The 15,323-nt window shown below is 29.7% G+C and overlaps 1 protein-coding gene across 4 annotated transcripts in view; it reads left to right on the top strand.

Moving 5' to 3' along the window:
- The window catches only part of LOC112590886, a 75,027-nt gene that overhangs the window by 13,495 nt on the left and 46,209 nt on the right, over positions 1–15,323 (top strand). Inside the window, exon 1 of one of the 4 annotated variants that reach the window (XM_025334477.1) lies at positions 12,588–13,204. The exons of the other annotated variants lie outside the window; for them this stretch is intronic. Coding sequence (XP_025190262.1) covers positions 12,591–13,204 — 614 coding nt within the window. The 5' untranslated portion in view covers positions 12,588–12,590. Of the gene's footprint in view, positions 1–12,587; positions 13,205–15,323 lie in introns of those variants that run through there. 4 annotated transcript variants of the gene reach the window in all.

Below are 15,323 nucleotides of genomic sequence, written 5' to 3'. Positions count from 1 at the left end.
ATATTATGTCATTTATATTAAAATATATTTTTTAAAGTATATTAATATTATACATTATTTTGAACAGTTTTTTTTTTTTTTTTTACCAAAAATATTATAGATTTATAACAGTTTTATAAAGAATAAATTTATCTTTTTTAATATTTTTTGTGGTAGAACTTAAATGCAATCAGACTTGTTAACATCTGCTTATAAAAAAGAACTAAAAATAGCTTGTCATTAAATATTAGAATATTATTAATTAAACTGAGTTTTTCCTATTAATAAATAAATGAAAAATTTAAATTACACTCAATCCAAAAATACCATATAACCATATTTACCATGTATAGTAACTCAAAACTTGAAGATTATAAAAGCATAATAAACTAATTATATTTTAAATTACTATTCAATATTTTTTTTTAAAAAATCCATTAACCTCATTAATAATAATTTTAAATGTACAGAAAATACAGAGTATAAACACTTAATTTTTTTTTTTTTTGAAATTGCGCCTATGGGTAGAACGAAAAAGTTCAATGTCACATTTTTTATCGTAGTCATTCTTCTTCAATACTTTCTCAAAATATAAAAAATAATCTCACTGTTAAATAATTTTAGATCTCCATTCACTATCGTTTATGGAATGTTAAGCAATGTTTATCAAAGTTATTAAATGTCATACCAAATTATTATAACACATATTTTTAATATTGAATGAAGTGAATGAAGAGAATGAAAGTGAGATGTATATATCCAACACTAAGTAATAGGTTTTATTTTCTATCTAGAATTTTTCTGGAATTTTTCTTATGAAAAAGATTTTACGTACTATGTGATCAAATAATATTGCTATATAATCATACAACGATAATTGATTATAATTTGCAATTCTGATAAACGACAAGAATTTATAATTTCATTTTGTATTTTCAATCCGGTTAGGATGGAATTTTTTTTCTCTATTTTTTATTAAATTTTTTTTTTCATTATAAGTTCCGGTCTGACTTGATTATTTTAGGACTGGGTTAATATTTATAGTTATTTATATTTTAACTCTAATAAATCTTTAAGGTTTAAACAAATAAACAAATAAATCATTTACGTATAAGTGTATAACTTACTATAAAAACATGAAGATTGAAAAAAATAAAAATAAATTTTTGTTTAAATTTATTAAAATACAAATTGTATATTGTAGATGCGGAAAAATTTTAAATATTAATAATTTTTTGATTTCCAAAATAATCGTACCTTTATTCGATTTTATATTAATAAAAAACATACATGAGTTATTTATATGATATTATAAATATTCTTTTAATAACCACCCAAACAATTGGCGAATCACTTATCTCAACCAAACCTTTGTAATCTCTTCTTAATAATTTTGACCTCTTACTCATTATTAATTCTATTAATCTAAAACCTTATAGGAGTTACATAAATGGATGACTTCTTCATAAGAAGTTCTTTTCAATATTGAAAAGCTAGTTCGATAATATTATAATTCATGTAATGTAATAAAAAAAACATCACAATATAGTAATATAGTATACATTACTAAAACTTATAAATCTATGTATAAAACTTCTAAATGTATTAAGTAATTTTAAATTAAATATTCAAAGAATATTTATTTCTTTTTCTTAAAATTTAGTTGAATTTATTCACTAGTTTCTCTGCAATAAATTAACCTCTAAAATATGACATATCCGTCCATTCGTCAATATTTGCAACACTGCTGAAACCATCTCTAATTTCGGTAAACACACGTTTAACACGAAAATATGTATGTGAAATTAAGCATTAGTTCACATATACAAGTATTCAACATTAAATTTTTATTATGATGTCCAAGTGACAGCATAATATTGCCTAACGTTTCTCTTTTTTTATGTTTCTGTGATAGTACAATAATTTTACTTTCATACTTAAAAAAAAAACCGGAGAACTTGGTCTGCTATATAGTTAATTTTAAGTGTAAGTCGTCATTAATTAATAATAAGTTGCTATAATTTAATAAATATGTTTAATTTTAAACCAACAATAATATTATTATATATTGTAAATGATCAAGTTTCTGTGTGGGGACCGTCAGCATGCATTTCTAAAAATATTTTCAATATTTTTCTACCAGTAATGTGTGTAGTAAGATTGTAAGAAGTATAGGAACAATTAATTTATGAAATACCCTTTATTAACATTTTAAATCTAACTTATTAAAATTTAAAATTTTTTGCTAAAAAACAACTTGTAAATGTTCATGACTTACACGAATTTTGTTGTTATTTTATATGTAAATATCCGATTTTGTCAAAATTTTTACTATGAAAATTTATGCTTAGTTTTTTTTTTTTTTAATTCTAGTAATAACAGACACTTGCATTATATTTTCAAGTTTATTGGCAGAACATACACAATTTTATCAACATTTATAAAAAAAGACAAATATTTAAATTTCTACAAATAATCGAAAAAGAACCATAATGTTTTGAAAATTTTAGTATTTCTAGAAAGTTTTATTATAATTATGCATAATTTTATGACGTAAATTTCGTGTATATAATAATAATAAGTTTTTAAATATAAAAAAATAACGTAATATTGATTTTTTTCTAAAATTTGTATCCATGAACATTCTCATTTTCTATATACATACTATATATGTATATAAATTATTTTCCCAATTGTTAAGAAAGTTCCAAGAATTTTAAATAACAAAAAGATATAATTTTCTACATATAAATATACTGGAAGTTAAATCAAAGTATCTTTATTGCTTTAAAAGAAAGCACAAAATTATTGCCGATACATTCAACATTCTATTTAGATTCTAAAAATATTTATGGATTTAATAATTTATTCTAAATTTATAAAAACAGACACATCCAAATGTTAAATGTATAAGATGTATGCATATTATCTTTTATTTGAACTATCTGCTATATACCTATACAAATATTAGATCATGGAATTGCACAATAAAATTTATTATTATTTATTATTACGTATTATAATTTTATAAGAACAGTGGTTAAACATCTAAATAATAACATTTAATAATAAAAATAAAAAATTACTTTGAAAGTTTTGTTTCTTCGGTAAACAAACAACTTTTTGTTAACATATAAATATAAAATTTAAAGTATAGTTAATAAAATAGTAATTTAAAATGATTGTTTATATTAGTGTCATGAGCATTGTATATTATACTACACTTACAGATATATTTAAAAAGTGGATGTATTAATTATTCAATTTATAAGTGATAAGACATAATTATTACTAAGTATCACTTTCTTTTTATCATAATAATTGTAGTTATAACAATAATTTTACGAAAATAGACCTATTACCATTTACCCATGTAAACACTCTTAAATATTTAATTTAAATCTGAAAATTCCGGACGTTTGCAACAACAATTTTTTAATCATTATAAAATAATACTTTATTAGTAAGCAGACGTTTTGAAGGTTATCATTACTATCAATTATCCCATTAGACGCATTAGACAGTGGGAAAGTCGGCGGGGTGAAGCTGATGACCCCGAGGCAAATGTACCAGGACCGCTTTCTTTCAGACCAACTGATGACACAAATTTCACTCGGGGGCTCTTGATAGTCAATGTTTCATATGAAGTCACATGACAAAATGTCAACAGCTTTCTATGAAGAATATAAATGTTATTTATTTACTGAGAAGCAAAGAAGAGCTTACAATTAAGTTAATTACTTATTTTTTTTGTATTTTTTGTGTACATTTATGACAACTTTATACTATATCGGCAGAAAACCATCAATAAGTTATAATTTATATCGAATATCATCTAATTATTTATGACGATCTTATATATTCCACCAAGTTTCCATAATAGTATAAAATTCCAAATGATTAATACTTTTTTGCTATAAACATATAAAATTATTCTGATACCGGCCATACATATCGTAATGTATATAATTGTATTGATTTATTTTATTTTTACATTTAGCGCGGTAAATTCAAATTTGTAAAAAAAAAACAACGCATTATGGGTATAATAAACAATATTGATTAAAATATTTTATTTGAAAAAAAATAAAATAGGTGTAAAAACATAAATATCAATTTTTTTAAATTATTTGGTTATAGTTTAATATAAGTATTTATAACCTTAAAAATACAAACATAATATTTTTGAAAAAAAAAACTATTAATATACTTTTATAATAAAGTATATTTTTTATATATTACACAAAAATAATTAACTCAAAATAACGATTGCTCGTATAACCTCTAAATTATTACGGTGAAAAGGTATAAATAATGTAAAATACATTATTAATAAATCAATTGGAAATACATAAAATTCCAACTTTATTGTTTACCAATAATTTAATGTGATAAAGTAAAGTGTGAACAAGAGGAGTATTGGAAAGTCTACTTTAACCGGAAACGTTGTGTGACATGAGCCAACAAAATCATATAACAATCCCGGATTTGCAATAAATCAATGGCCAATGCAATTCTGTCGAACGAAACAAATTGAATTGATCATTGTTTAAATCGTATTTCATTAACCCCAAAGACTCGTTTTTATTGCGTTTTCCTAAACCAATCGATTAATGTTTATAGTCTTTTGTTCCAACATCGCCACTAATCATAAATAATCAACATAATCTGGCGCGGAATCCGCATAATCAGAATCAAAGGGATGTATCGTTTTAAACACACGTATTTTAAATTGTTTGTAATGACTTCATATTAAGACAATTTTATTTATGGTTCAATGAACTTAAATATCATATGACTAAAATGGTCTCTATGGTTTTATCAGTGTAAAAATTTCAAAACGTTTTACATTTTAATTGATGTCCTATATTCATCAACGCACGACCAATACTTTAGTAATGATGGGTTTAATGAAAAAATATTTTTCTCTCATCAATCTGGAGTTCAATTATTACTTACTGTGTCAGTTAAATTGAATGCGTATTGATTGTCTATTTTTCAATCAAATATATCTAGTGAAAATGATATATGAAAATTGAATTCAATGATAATTACTGTCAAAGTTAATCAATTTATTTGTGTCAATATTATAATATAGTTTAATATTTTATATGGGTACCAGGTACCTACTATGTAAACTCATCAGTTTTTTGCGTGATTTCACCTATATTATGGCTACAAACACTTGCAGTCGAGTTTAATGATCTATAACGCACACAGAAGACGGGTTTTCGTTTATAATCAGATAATAAAACATCGTAGCTGGTAACCCATAGTTTGTATTAATACCGAATGATTCAAATAATTTCTAAAAAAAACATTCACCAATGTAACCTTAAGCGGCTTAAGCTACCTACTATTTAATTATACTTAAGATATAAGATGTTTTAACGAAAATGTTAGAACTTAAAAAATTATACAAATACAGGCGAAGTGTTGATAATAATTCTTATTGAGGAACATCGAATACATTATAGAGATTATATTACAAAATATCGAATTGTTGGGCACCAATACGCAATCAAGAAAAAAAACATCGTGTTATTTAATTGTAATGTTATAAGTTGAATTCAATTAACCAACGACAATTGGGTATTAAAGTCTTTATAAATAAATAACTGTGAATGTTTATAATATCTAATTATTAAATATCTCAAAACAACACGCCGAGTGCTGACCTTCCCGTATAATGATAATATAATATTATGCACACCGCACTCAAACAAGTCGTAAACTATATATTATTATGTTGGTTCGATATTTACCCAAGATGTGGGTCGAAGAAATCGAATCGCCAGTAAACCGGAATATAGAAAAAGACGCTGGAAGGTAAAAAAAAAATTTAAACACATCTGCTGGAAGAAATGGAAACTGGTAATTAGAATTTATGGTTCCAGGCAGTTTATGGCTGTTGCAGAGCACTGTAGTGTATAATATTATTCTATGTACGTATATATTATACACATCTAGTAATATCGACCTACTTCGTTACGTTATCAAAATTTCGTAGAAATTTTCACGAAAAACAGCGGCATGAACGTGTACAGAGCACAGACTATAAAATAAACATATTATAATATTTTATATCCTGCACTTCGTCAATATACAAGTATATGCCGATTCAACCGATTCGAGTGATAATATTTAAATACTCGCATACGATAACATTGCATAGGTGCAACGGCTTAGAGACGACAACGGGTTGTTGCACTGCTGTGAGTCTCATTCTATCTGTCTTCTGGGTGAAACACGTACGTTTCATAAGTTTCTCTAATTTCGTTGTAGAAAATTTTATGAGACACATGTAGTCCATGCTAATTATTGCCGTTTAGGTCTCGTGGCCATGTGAATATTGTGTGCGCGTTACGCGACGTGCACAGCTGTTATATCGGTTCCACGCGCTGGGCAAACGATAAACAACTACGCACCCCGGACTCGACTAGTCGATTTCGCCTATGTCTAAATGTCTTGCGTACACTATGAGTCTATAACCGTAATAATATTTGCCGCGAGCATAGTAGACAAACGAAAAAGTAAAAAACCTAGTCGTAAAAACAAGAAACGAAACGTCAACTTTGTCGGTAGACAGAAAAAAAGAGATCCAAACCATCTCGCCCAACGACGATTATACACCGTCGGTTTCGTGTATAAGGTCAACCGCACGTCTACGCAGACGGCGGCGTTCGCGGTTTTTTTTTCTTAATCTTTTACTCGATTTGTTGCCCCGGAGCCGCGAGTTCACCGCGCCGCGTTTCACTTTTTCGGTTACGTCCGTGACTCAGAGCACCGGCCAAACAATGATGGTATACTGACGCAGTCGTAAATATACATGCTTTATAATATTGGTTTTCATTTTCAGTCTGGACCATAACCTCGACCCCACCACCCATCGTGTTTTCGTCCGTGCTCGCGAAAATATAATATATAGTGCTTGGTATACTTTTACGACCGCAACTTGAATACTATCGCCATCATAGGCACCAAACATCGCATACGACTGTAGCACTATCATTATACTACGACTAAGTACTAATTATATATATATACAAATCATATTTGTCGTGTGGGTTAGATCGCGATGGATTGGGAAATAATATCAAAAGTAAACAAAGCCGGTTAACCGCAAAGACGACACCGCTGCTGTATTTTATTTTAGTAATCGAAAAGCATCAAACGATCTATTGCGATCAGTATGCAATTTCTTATTTGATGTATTATATCTCCAAGTATACAGACTGCATTGTTTTGTGAATTCGTTTGTGTTTTCTATAATGACGTCTGCAGAATTTAGTACAATAAATTATAGTGAATATACATTTGTACTATGTCAATAAAAAATTTAATTTAACTTTTAACGTGTCGTTAAACTGTAACTAACTATTTTCACGTATTTTTAATTTTACATAATGTTACAAAAACAAAGAAAAGAGTATCTTATGAATTTTAAAAATCAATTACATGTTTACGAGAAGACATGCTTTATATTCACAAAAATAAATTTGAAAATCTTTTATTAAGTTAGGACCGAAAATACGTACTTCTTGTCACTTAACGTAATTTGTATTTACCATAGAAGAAAGTATTAACTAGTAATTAATAATAAATGTAATATAAAGGCAGTAGTTCAACTAAAAAAATAAAAAATAAAATGGAATGAGACAAAGTCTGAAAAAATTTTCGTCAATAACCGATACGATAATAATTATTTCTGTACTTTAAATAAAATAGTATTTATTTTTGTCTTTGTTTAGCGATTTTTTTTTTTTTTTGTTATTTATGCTTAAAGTTGTGAATAACTAACTGCATGTTACTTGCATCCCGTGTAAGATCATTGATAAGAATTTGCAATAATACAACAGTAAATTACGTCCCAAATACTTGGACGCAACTTACTTATGATATTAATTGACGGGTTATTTACATCCTAAACAATGATTTTGGTTAGATATCAACAATTTTGTTATTACATCCTAAATAATTATATCTCTGAAGATTCGCATTTCCCTCCTCAAATATGGACTGAGTGTCTCACTAATCTTCGGCGAACTACTTACTCGTATAAATCATTTTATTCAAAATTAAATTCTTCATTTTATCACTCACACCCTAATATTTTTGTGTTCATGAAAGTACCTACTAAAAGAATTTCAAATTAATACATAAATTCTAATAAACAGTTCGAATAAACAAAAAAAAAAAATTATAATAGTGACTAAAAAGATAAAATAAAATTTATTAAAACCCAAATTGCCAAACTTAACAAAGAAATTAACAGTTTGTTATTAGGTATAAATAATGTATGTCCTAAATTTTTACCTAATATTGATTGGTAACAACATTCATAGATTTTTTGATTCAATTTTTTTTTTAATTATATGACAATATATAAATTTATATTTTATTTTCGTATTATCTACATATCGTTCTGAAATTAGCGATTGTGTGAAATATTTCAAAAAAATTTTAATAATTATTAAATATAACAATTTACGTACCTATATCTATATGTTTTTTCTCATGTAGGTATGCCTAACTATAAAATTATATCCTTACGAAATTATAAATCGAGACGCGATTAACACATCGATATATACAAGTAAGTTGCGTCCAAACTGTTCAGACGCGAGTTACCTGCTATTTTCAATTTGGGACGCAAGTAGTATGCACCGTTGTGAATAGATATCAAATTCAATAGTTTCTAAAACCAAAATAGAATTGAATACACAATTTTGTCGAAATAAGCGTCTATCAGGATAAATTAACATAGTTATATCAATTTTCATAACATTGTATACAGTATAATTCGCGTTATCTATTATACCTAGTTTCAATATTTATACAATATGTATACTTATCTATTATATTTTGATTAAAGGAAAAAGAAATCTTATTCATAATAAAAATAATATAATGTTGTAAGTGAAATGAAAAAAATTATACTTTTGTTCTCCGTCAAAATTGATTAAAAAACTCAATACAATGTTTGTGCGATTTTCAACTAATCTAAATTCTATAAGATTATTGGCAGATACCGCGTTATTTTAACTTATGTTATTATATATTATCATTATGTAGGTAGATAGTGTACAAGCCGTGTTTATATACTGTATACTGTAATAGGCATAGTACCTATCTACCATATAATTCTAACGGTAGACGACTATGTGATTAACAAAATTTCCGTATATTAGTTCAGAAGGAAACATGCACTAGTGAAGTACAATATTATAATCTCGTGTGGTATTCGTATAATATATTTTATACGTTCACTTTTCTAGTTATTTACCTTCGGAATTTCATATAAGCTCGCCACCAAATACACTATATTCGAACACGGGCGAAAGTGAATCCTGCGAACATCAATAATATACCTAATAATACGTCGATTATTATACATTATATTATACGTATATAATATATATATATACATATAATGACTCGTATGTGTACAATGTAATACAGAGTTGACCGAAAACATGAAATGCCTTCATACTTGTGCTTCAAGTGCAAATCATGCATTCGTAAATAATACTAGAGACGGTAGGCGGGTGTACCATGAAAAATCTTCATTATATTATCAGAGTATGACCACAAAATGATTCTAATGTACTATGCATTCATTATTTGATCAATAGGCGAAAAGAAAGATTTACTACAAAGTACAAAGTGCCTAAAAGATGTTTGATATTAATATTCTTGGTGATGGTAATATCACTAATATCGTATTATAGCGATGACGATGACTTATTTATGCCACCGCAGTACTGCACAGTTATAACTCTTATATTTTATACTCTAGACAACTCTTGTCTACCTAAACTGCCAAGTGAATTATCGCGTATAATATATCTAATGCATTTACGTTTTTTTAACGCACTGCCGCGCATCAAATATCACAGCACATTTATTAAATCAACGTGTAGACATGTCGCGTGTAAATTTAATAATGTATAATGCATTATGCAGCCACGTTGTAGCGACATTTGCCTGAAAATTCTACGTATCAAAAGCTAATAATATTACAAACTATTGTTCATATAGTTAACCACTTAAACTTTTTTAAACCCGATTAAATCACGTTACTGTCATTAAGTCATTTTACAAGATTAATGTTAAAAGAATTTAATAGAAATAACTTTAATATTATAATAATTAATAACAAAAAAAAAAAAAACCGAATATTTAAAATTCGAGGGAGTGCTGACTGGTGGTAGTAATCATTGTACTGTATCCAACGTGTATGACGCTCCCCTATTCAAATTACGATTTTTCCCTCGTATTATATGAACCATACAAGCATTATACAAGTACCTACCACATACTGAATTAATCTAATATATATATATATACATTAAAATATAATTTATTCAAAATGCTTATAGCATAAAATTCAAAATATTTTAACATTATTCAAATTGACAAATGTATACGTACCAATGGCTATATACTAAATATTGAGTTCATAATTAATATTTGATACTTTAATAGGTATAAAATTTTAGGTAGAATGTTAGTATTCAATCATACGAGTACAATGTATAATTACAGTGACAACCAGTAATTTATTAAACTATTTCTATGGATTTTTAATATATCACATTTTACTCGAAGTTTATAAATATATATTGTTTTGACAACGGAAAATACACTCAGTTCAACAATACTGTAGTATTAAGGTTTTAAGTATTCAAAGTAATTTTTTTTTGTTCGATAACTTGTCATTTGATAAATTCTTAAAAAAATAACAGTTCACATCTGTCATCTCTTGGGCGGTTATGATGGTGTTTGTATGTATAAATAGGTATAATTAGTCTTTTGAATTTTGACAGCTCGTAAAGCAAATACCCATACCTGCGTTATCCTTTTCACCCGAAAATGGATTTAATATACTTTAGGCCCAGCTGGGTAATTGGACGTAGCCCATTCAGCTCTTGTTTTTCCTAGACAGCTTCCATTTTACAAAAAGGTCAATTCCCAAACGTCTCCCGTCGAAAAAGGGTCTACGAACAGGTAAATTCCTAAACGGCTTCAGTTTTTTACAACACAAATTCCTTCCCACACTGACTCAGGACTGTCTCGAAAAAAAAAGTACTTAGTTAATAATGTGTTGGGGGAAGGTTATATTCTAAGTAAATTATAAAAATTAAATAAAAAAATCATATATCGCGATTTAAATTAAATTTCTATTAAAAAAAAAAAGGAAAAATTTTCTACTAATTGTTTTTTCACGCAATCCACTTGACAGATCGGAAAAATAATAAATATAAAAATTAACAAACACATACTGCGGCAACGAATATTGTGAACTGGCTGGAGTCCGAATAAACTACACAAGCGGACACGATTGTGTGTCATATCCATATGGCATATCTGGTTAAATTTTATAAGCAAAATTCTTATCGACTATGATGTAAACATTGTAAATCTTTATGTACTTATTTAAAGCACTTATTATTGTCAATATTGCCAATTAGATATCAACACGCACGTTATCGATTGGATATATCGATGACATACGATATATCCATGTAGGAAACGACATAATACACGCAAGCATCTGTTACTACGATATTCGTCAAGTACCTACACGAATACGTATAATGTATAATTAATTTTGGTATGTTCAATGTTTCAGTGTTTTCGATATTATCAATATTTTACTAGAGTTTTACTTCGTATCGTTTTAACTAACCTTTTCGTCTATGATTGTTTTTTGCGACACACGTCGAGACAAAAATATAAACATATAATATTTATTATTTAGTATAATACTTATATCATATAATAATAATGTAATATTTCATATATTATATTAATCATTTTTACGATTAATCAATTTTTTTTCGTGATGGTTGTAATTTTATAACATTATAGTCGTGAAAACGAACTTATCACATTTGGTTACTTTGGCAGTTTGGCGTTATTAACACGACTAAAGTTCAACTGTTTTCGGTAAATATCAGCGTGACATTGACAGGTGTAACGCACATTATTGTCCTCGGAATGCGATACACGATCAACGCATTTACACATTATTGTACTTGATGGCAATTAAAATAGTAGCAGCGATTGAATCAGCAATAGTCGACATTGTCGTCATCGTACTCATTAATCCGGTCGAAACCGATAATACGTTCAAGGCTCCTCAACCCGGGATACCCGCTGACTGCTTCAGTGTACAAAAACCGCGGTAGCGGCAATCGATGACGGGGAAACAAAAAAAAAAACGATAATAATCTGTCGACGAAGCACCGGGTAAAAAATAGACGTACGAAAACAGAAAACACTATGACAGACGACTGTGGACGCAGTCGCTCACGCTCGCAGTGCGCATGACGATAAATCATAAAATAAAAATGGATATTTGTCGTATACAACACGACGCGTGGACGCGTCGCGTCTGCGTACACAATGCACGCAAATGAGACACGCACGACGATTACGCCGTACACGGTACGCAGTATTGTTCGGACTTCCGGTGACCCTGCAGCGACCGGACACGGGGAACGGCGGCGGCGGGAGGTTAAAGGTATTGTGTATATATCTAACATCGGCCGAGTTCGGGCGCCCCGGGATCGGGTCGGTTTGCCGCCAGTCGTGCGCAGGTCGTCATGTTGGACAGCGTCCGGTGTCTGATGTCCGTGGTAATGGCTTCGCCGCCGGAACGGCCGGCCGATGGCGTGCGGCAAAGACTACTGGCCAATCGACGGCGGTCGCAGTTTGGCGGTTCCAAGCGCAAGGTGCGCGTGCACAGGATCAGCTCCAGGTACCCGGCCGTCGAGGTCCGGACCCGGATGGACTCGTACGGCACCGGCGTGCGGGCGGTCGCGGCGACGGAAGCCGACTCGAATGCTGCCGACGCTGTCTTCTGTAGCGCCGGTGCATCGTCTACTTCGTCGTCGTCGACTTCGAAGTCTTCGGAGTCGTCGACGACGTCGGCTTCGGACACGGCGGCCGGATGCTCGTCGGTCTCGGATACGGACTTTTACTACGAGGACCGGACAAACGGTGCCGAGTTGCACACAACCGTGATCGAACTTAGAGCCGAACAAGTGGACCGGACAGAGACGGTTCAGGAGGAGTTCTTAGACAGCTTGTCACCCGCCTACGACGACCATCAACACCAACTTCAGCCGCGTCACGTCAATCTTCGGACCGTCGAAGTCGTCACGAAACACCGGCACGTGCTTTCCGAATCGTGTCGCGTCAAAGTGGAAAACCTGAGGTACGCCGACGTGCACATAACATATTATAACTGATAACTGATATCGTGTCGTGTAGTGTGCGTTTGCAGTATATCATAATATACACACCGAGTCTTAAAATTTAAAAGCGTGTTATCTGTAGATACCTATTACGTGATATATGTACATATATTGGGGGACCTGACCTCGAACGATGACAGTCACCTAACGGCTAACATTAAACACGCTGAACCTTTTTCGTATACAATACTAATAATGATAGTATTTTGAATTTTTTCCTAAGTTTATTTTATAACACTATTTCAATTACAAATACTTTTTTATTTCTTCTATTTTATAACGTTATTGATCGTTAATCAAAACGGTTTTTTATGAACCACGGAAAACTCTATCAAAGCTGATTTGTTTATTTCTATTTTTTCGTAAATTGTTCATTATCGATGGATCCTAAAACAATATGTCTTTTTGGTTTTAGTTTTCAGTTCAAAAATGTATGGACTTATTCGACAATCTGTGCTTTTTCTATTTCAATAACTTATTTGCATAACGCGTGTTTACATTGTTTTTATTTTTTTTAAGACAATTATACGACTACTCGAGTACCTAACTCAGATTTTATGAGCAACGTTATAGTTATTAGCAGTTAAATAAATGATTTTCCGCCACCTTTAATCTTCGTGACTGGATCCGACATTAATTGATATTATTATTATTATCATTTGCATCAACCAACGTCACGTCTTCATAATAATCCGTCCGTAATAATAATGCGCTGCCTGTATGTTTTATAATGATAGTTTTTCGTTTATCGTCTGTCGATTGACCTTTTGTATAGTATTTTGTATTTTTGTTTATTTATTTGCGTGTTTGCCGAGTATATTATAATACATTTTTCGATTTCTACAGTAAACGTTTTACCTATATTTTAATTATGCCGTTCTAACGGGAATGTTTTCCGCTGCCTCCAATTACAATAATATCAATACGTTTTATTACGTTCGAAATTTATTACAATCCAACGAAAGTGGATTTGTAACTTTCCACTTGTTCTATGTATAACAGACGACCGGTGACTAAAAAAAACTAGTTTTAACATTTAAAATTACTTTATAATATTTACTGTTTAGTTTTGACATTAAACGTCATTTGATAGATGTGTTATTAGTTATTACTGTTATTAGCAATTAGTATTACATACATCGCAATAATAATATGCTAAAATTACATTAGGTACTACAATATGCCACCTAAGAAGCTTATTATAAAATTTTAAAAAAACAAGATTATTTAACTTCAACATTTAAAAATAAATAGTTTCTAATAATTCTTCTATAACATCATTATTATTATAAACACCTAATGTATGTTAAGTAGGTACCTATACCGCTATACATATTGTACGAATAAGTTTTAGTTATATTTTTTAATAACCTAATAAGAATTTATTTTTATATGAATTCGTAAAAAAAAATATACACCCTTTTTACTCAATATTACGTTTTGATCGGCTCAAAATATACAAAATAACTTTTGCACAATTATTCATATTTTTTTAGCTTCAGAAGTGTCTTGTGGGATTTTTAGGTATAAAAACCGTGATAAGTTATTAATGTCTATCTTCCTATCATACACAATGTAAATCATGGACGATATTCACTTTATGATTAAGTACAAAATATTGATATCAATCGATAGTTAGACTGTTAATGATTTCGCTTTCAGCAGACTGCTGGTCATGAACGAAGCTTGTTTCTTCGTGCACTCATGAATCGTGATATCCATTTCCGTAATTTATCCCACAGCATATATTTATTTCGATTTCCTACAGTTAATTGTAATTCTGTCATTATAAAAATAGAATATTTGATCGGATAATATTTAAAATGTTGACCAAAATATGTACTCTTTAATAAAATTAGTTTTTAAATCGTCGGTGTTAGCCATCGCCGTTTTTATTTAGACCGACTTATAAATAGGTAATACGCTCACAAATGTAACGTAAGTCGCGATCCAAATTAAGTATACAATTTACTAGCGAGCGAATTCTCTGTGCGATAATTCTCACCTATTGGTCAGTAGATATGAAGCAAACGCAGTCATTGTCGAGTGTCGACCTTTATCTCCACGTTCATCGTGCCA

Source organism: Melanaphis sacchari, unplaced genomic scaffold (assembly GCF_002803265.2).
Source record: "Melanaphis sacchari strain LSU unplaced genomic scaffold, SCAv2.0 Contig121_pilon_pilon, whole genome shotgun sequence".
NCBI classification, from domain to species: Eukaryota; Metazoa; Arthropoda; class Insecta; order Hemiptera; family Aphididae; genus Melanaphis; species Melanaphis sacchari.
The sequence above is the reverse complement of the archived record's forward strand: the minus strand, read 5'-3'. Positions and strand labels throughout refer to the sequence as shown.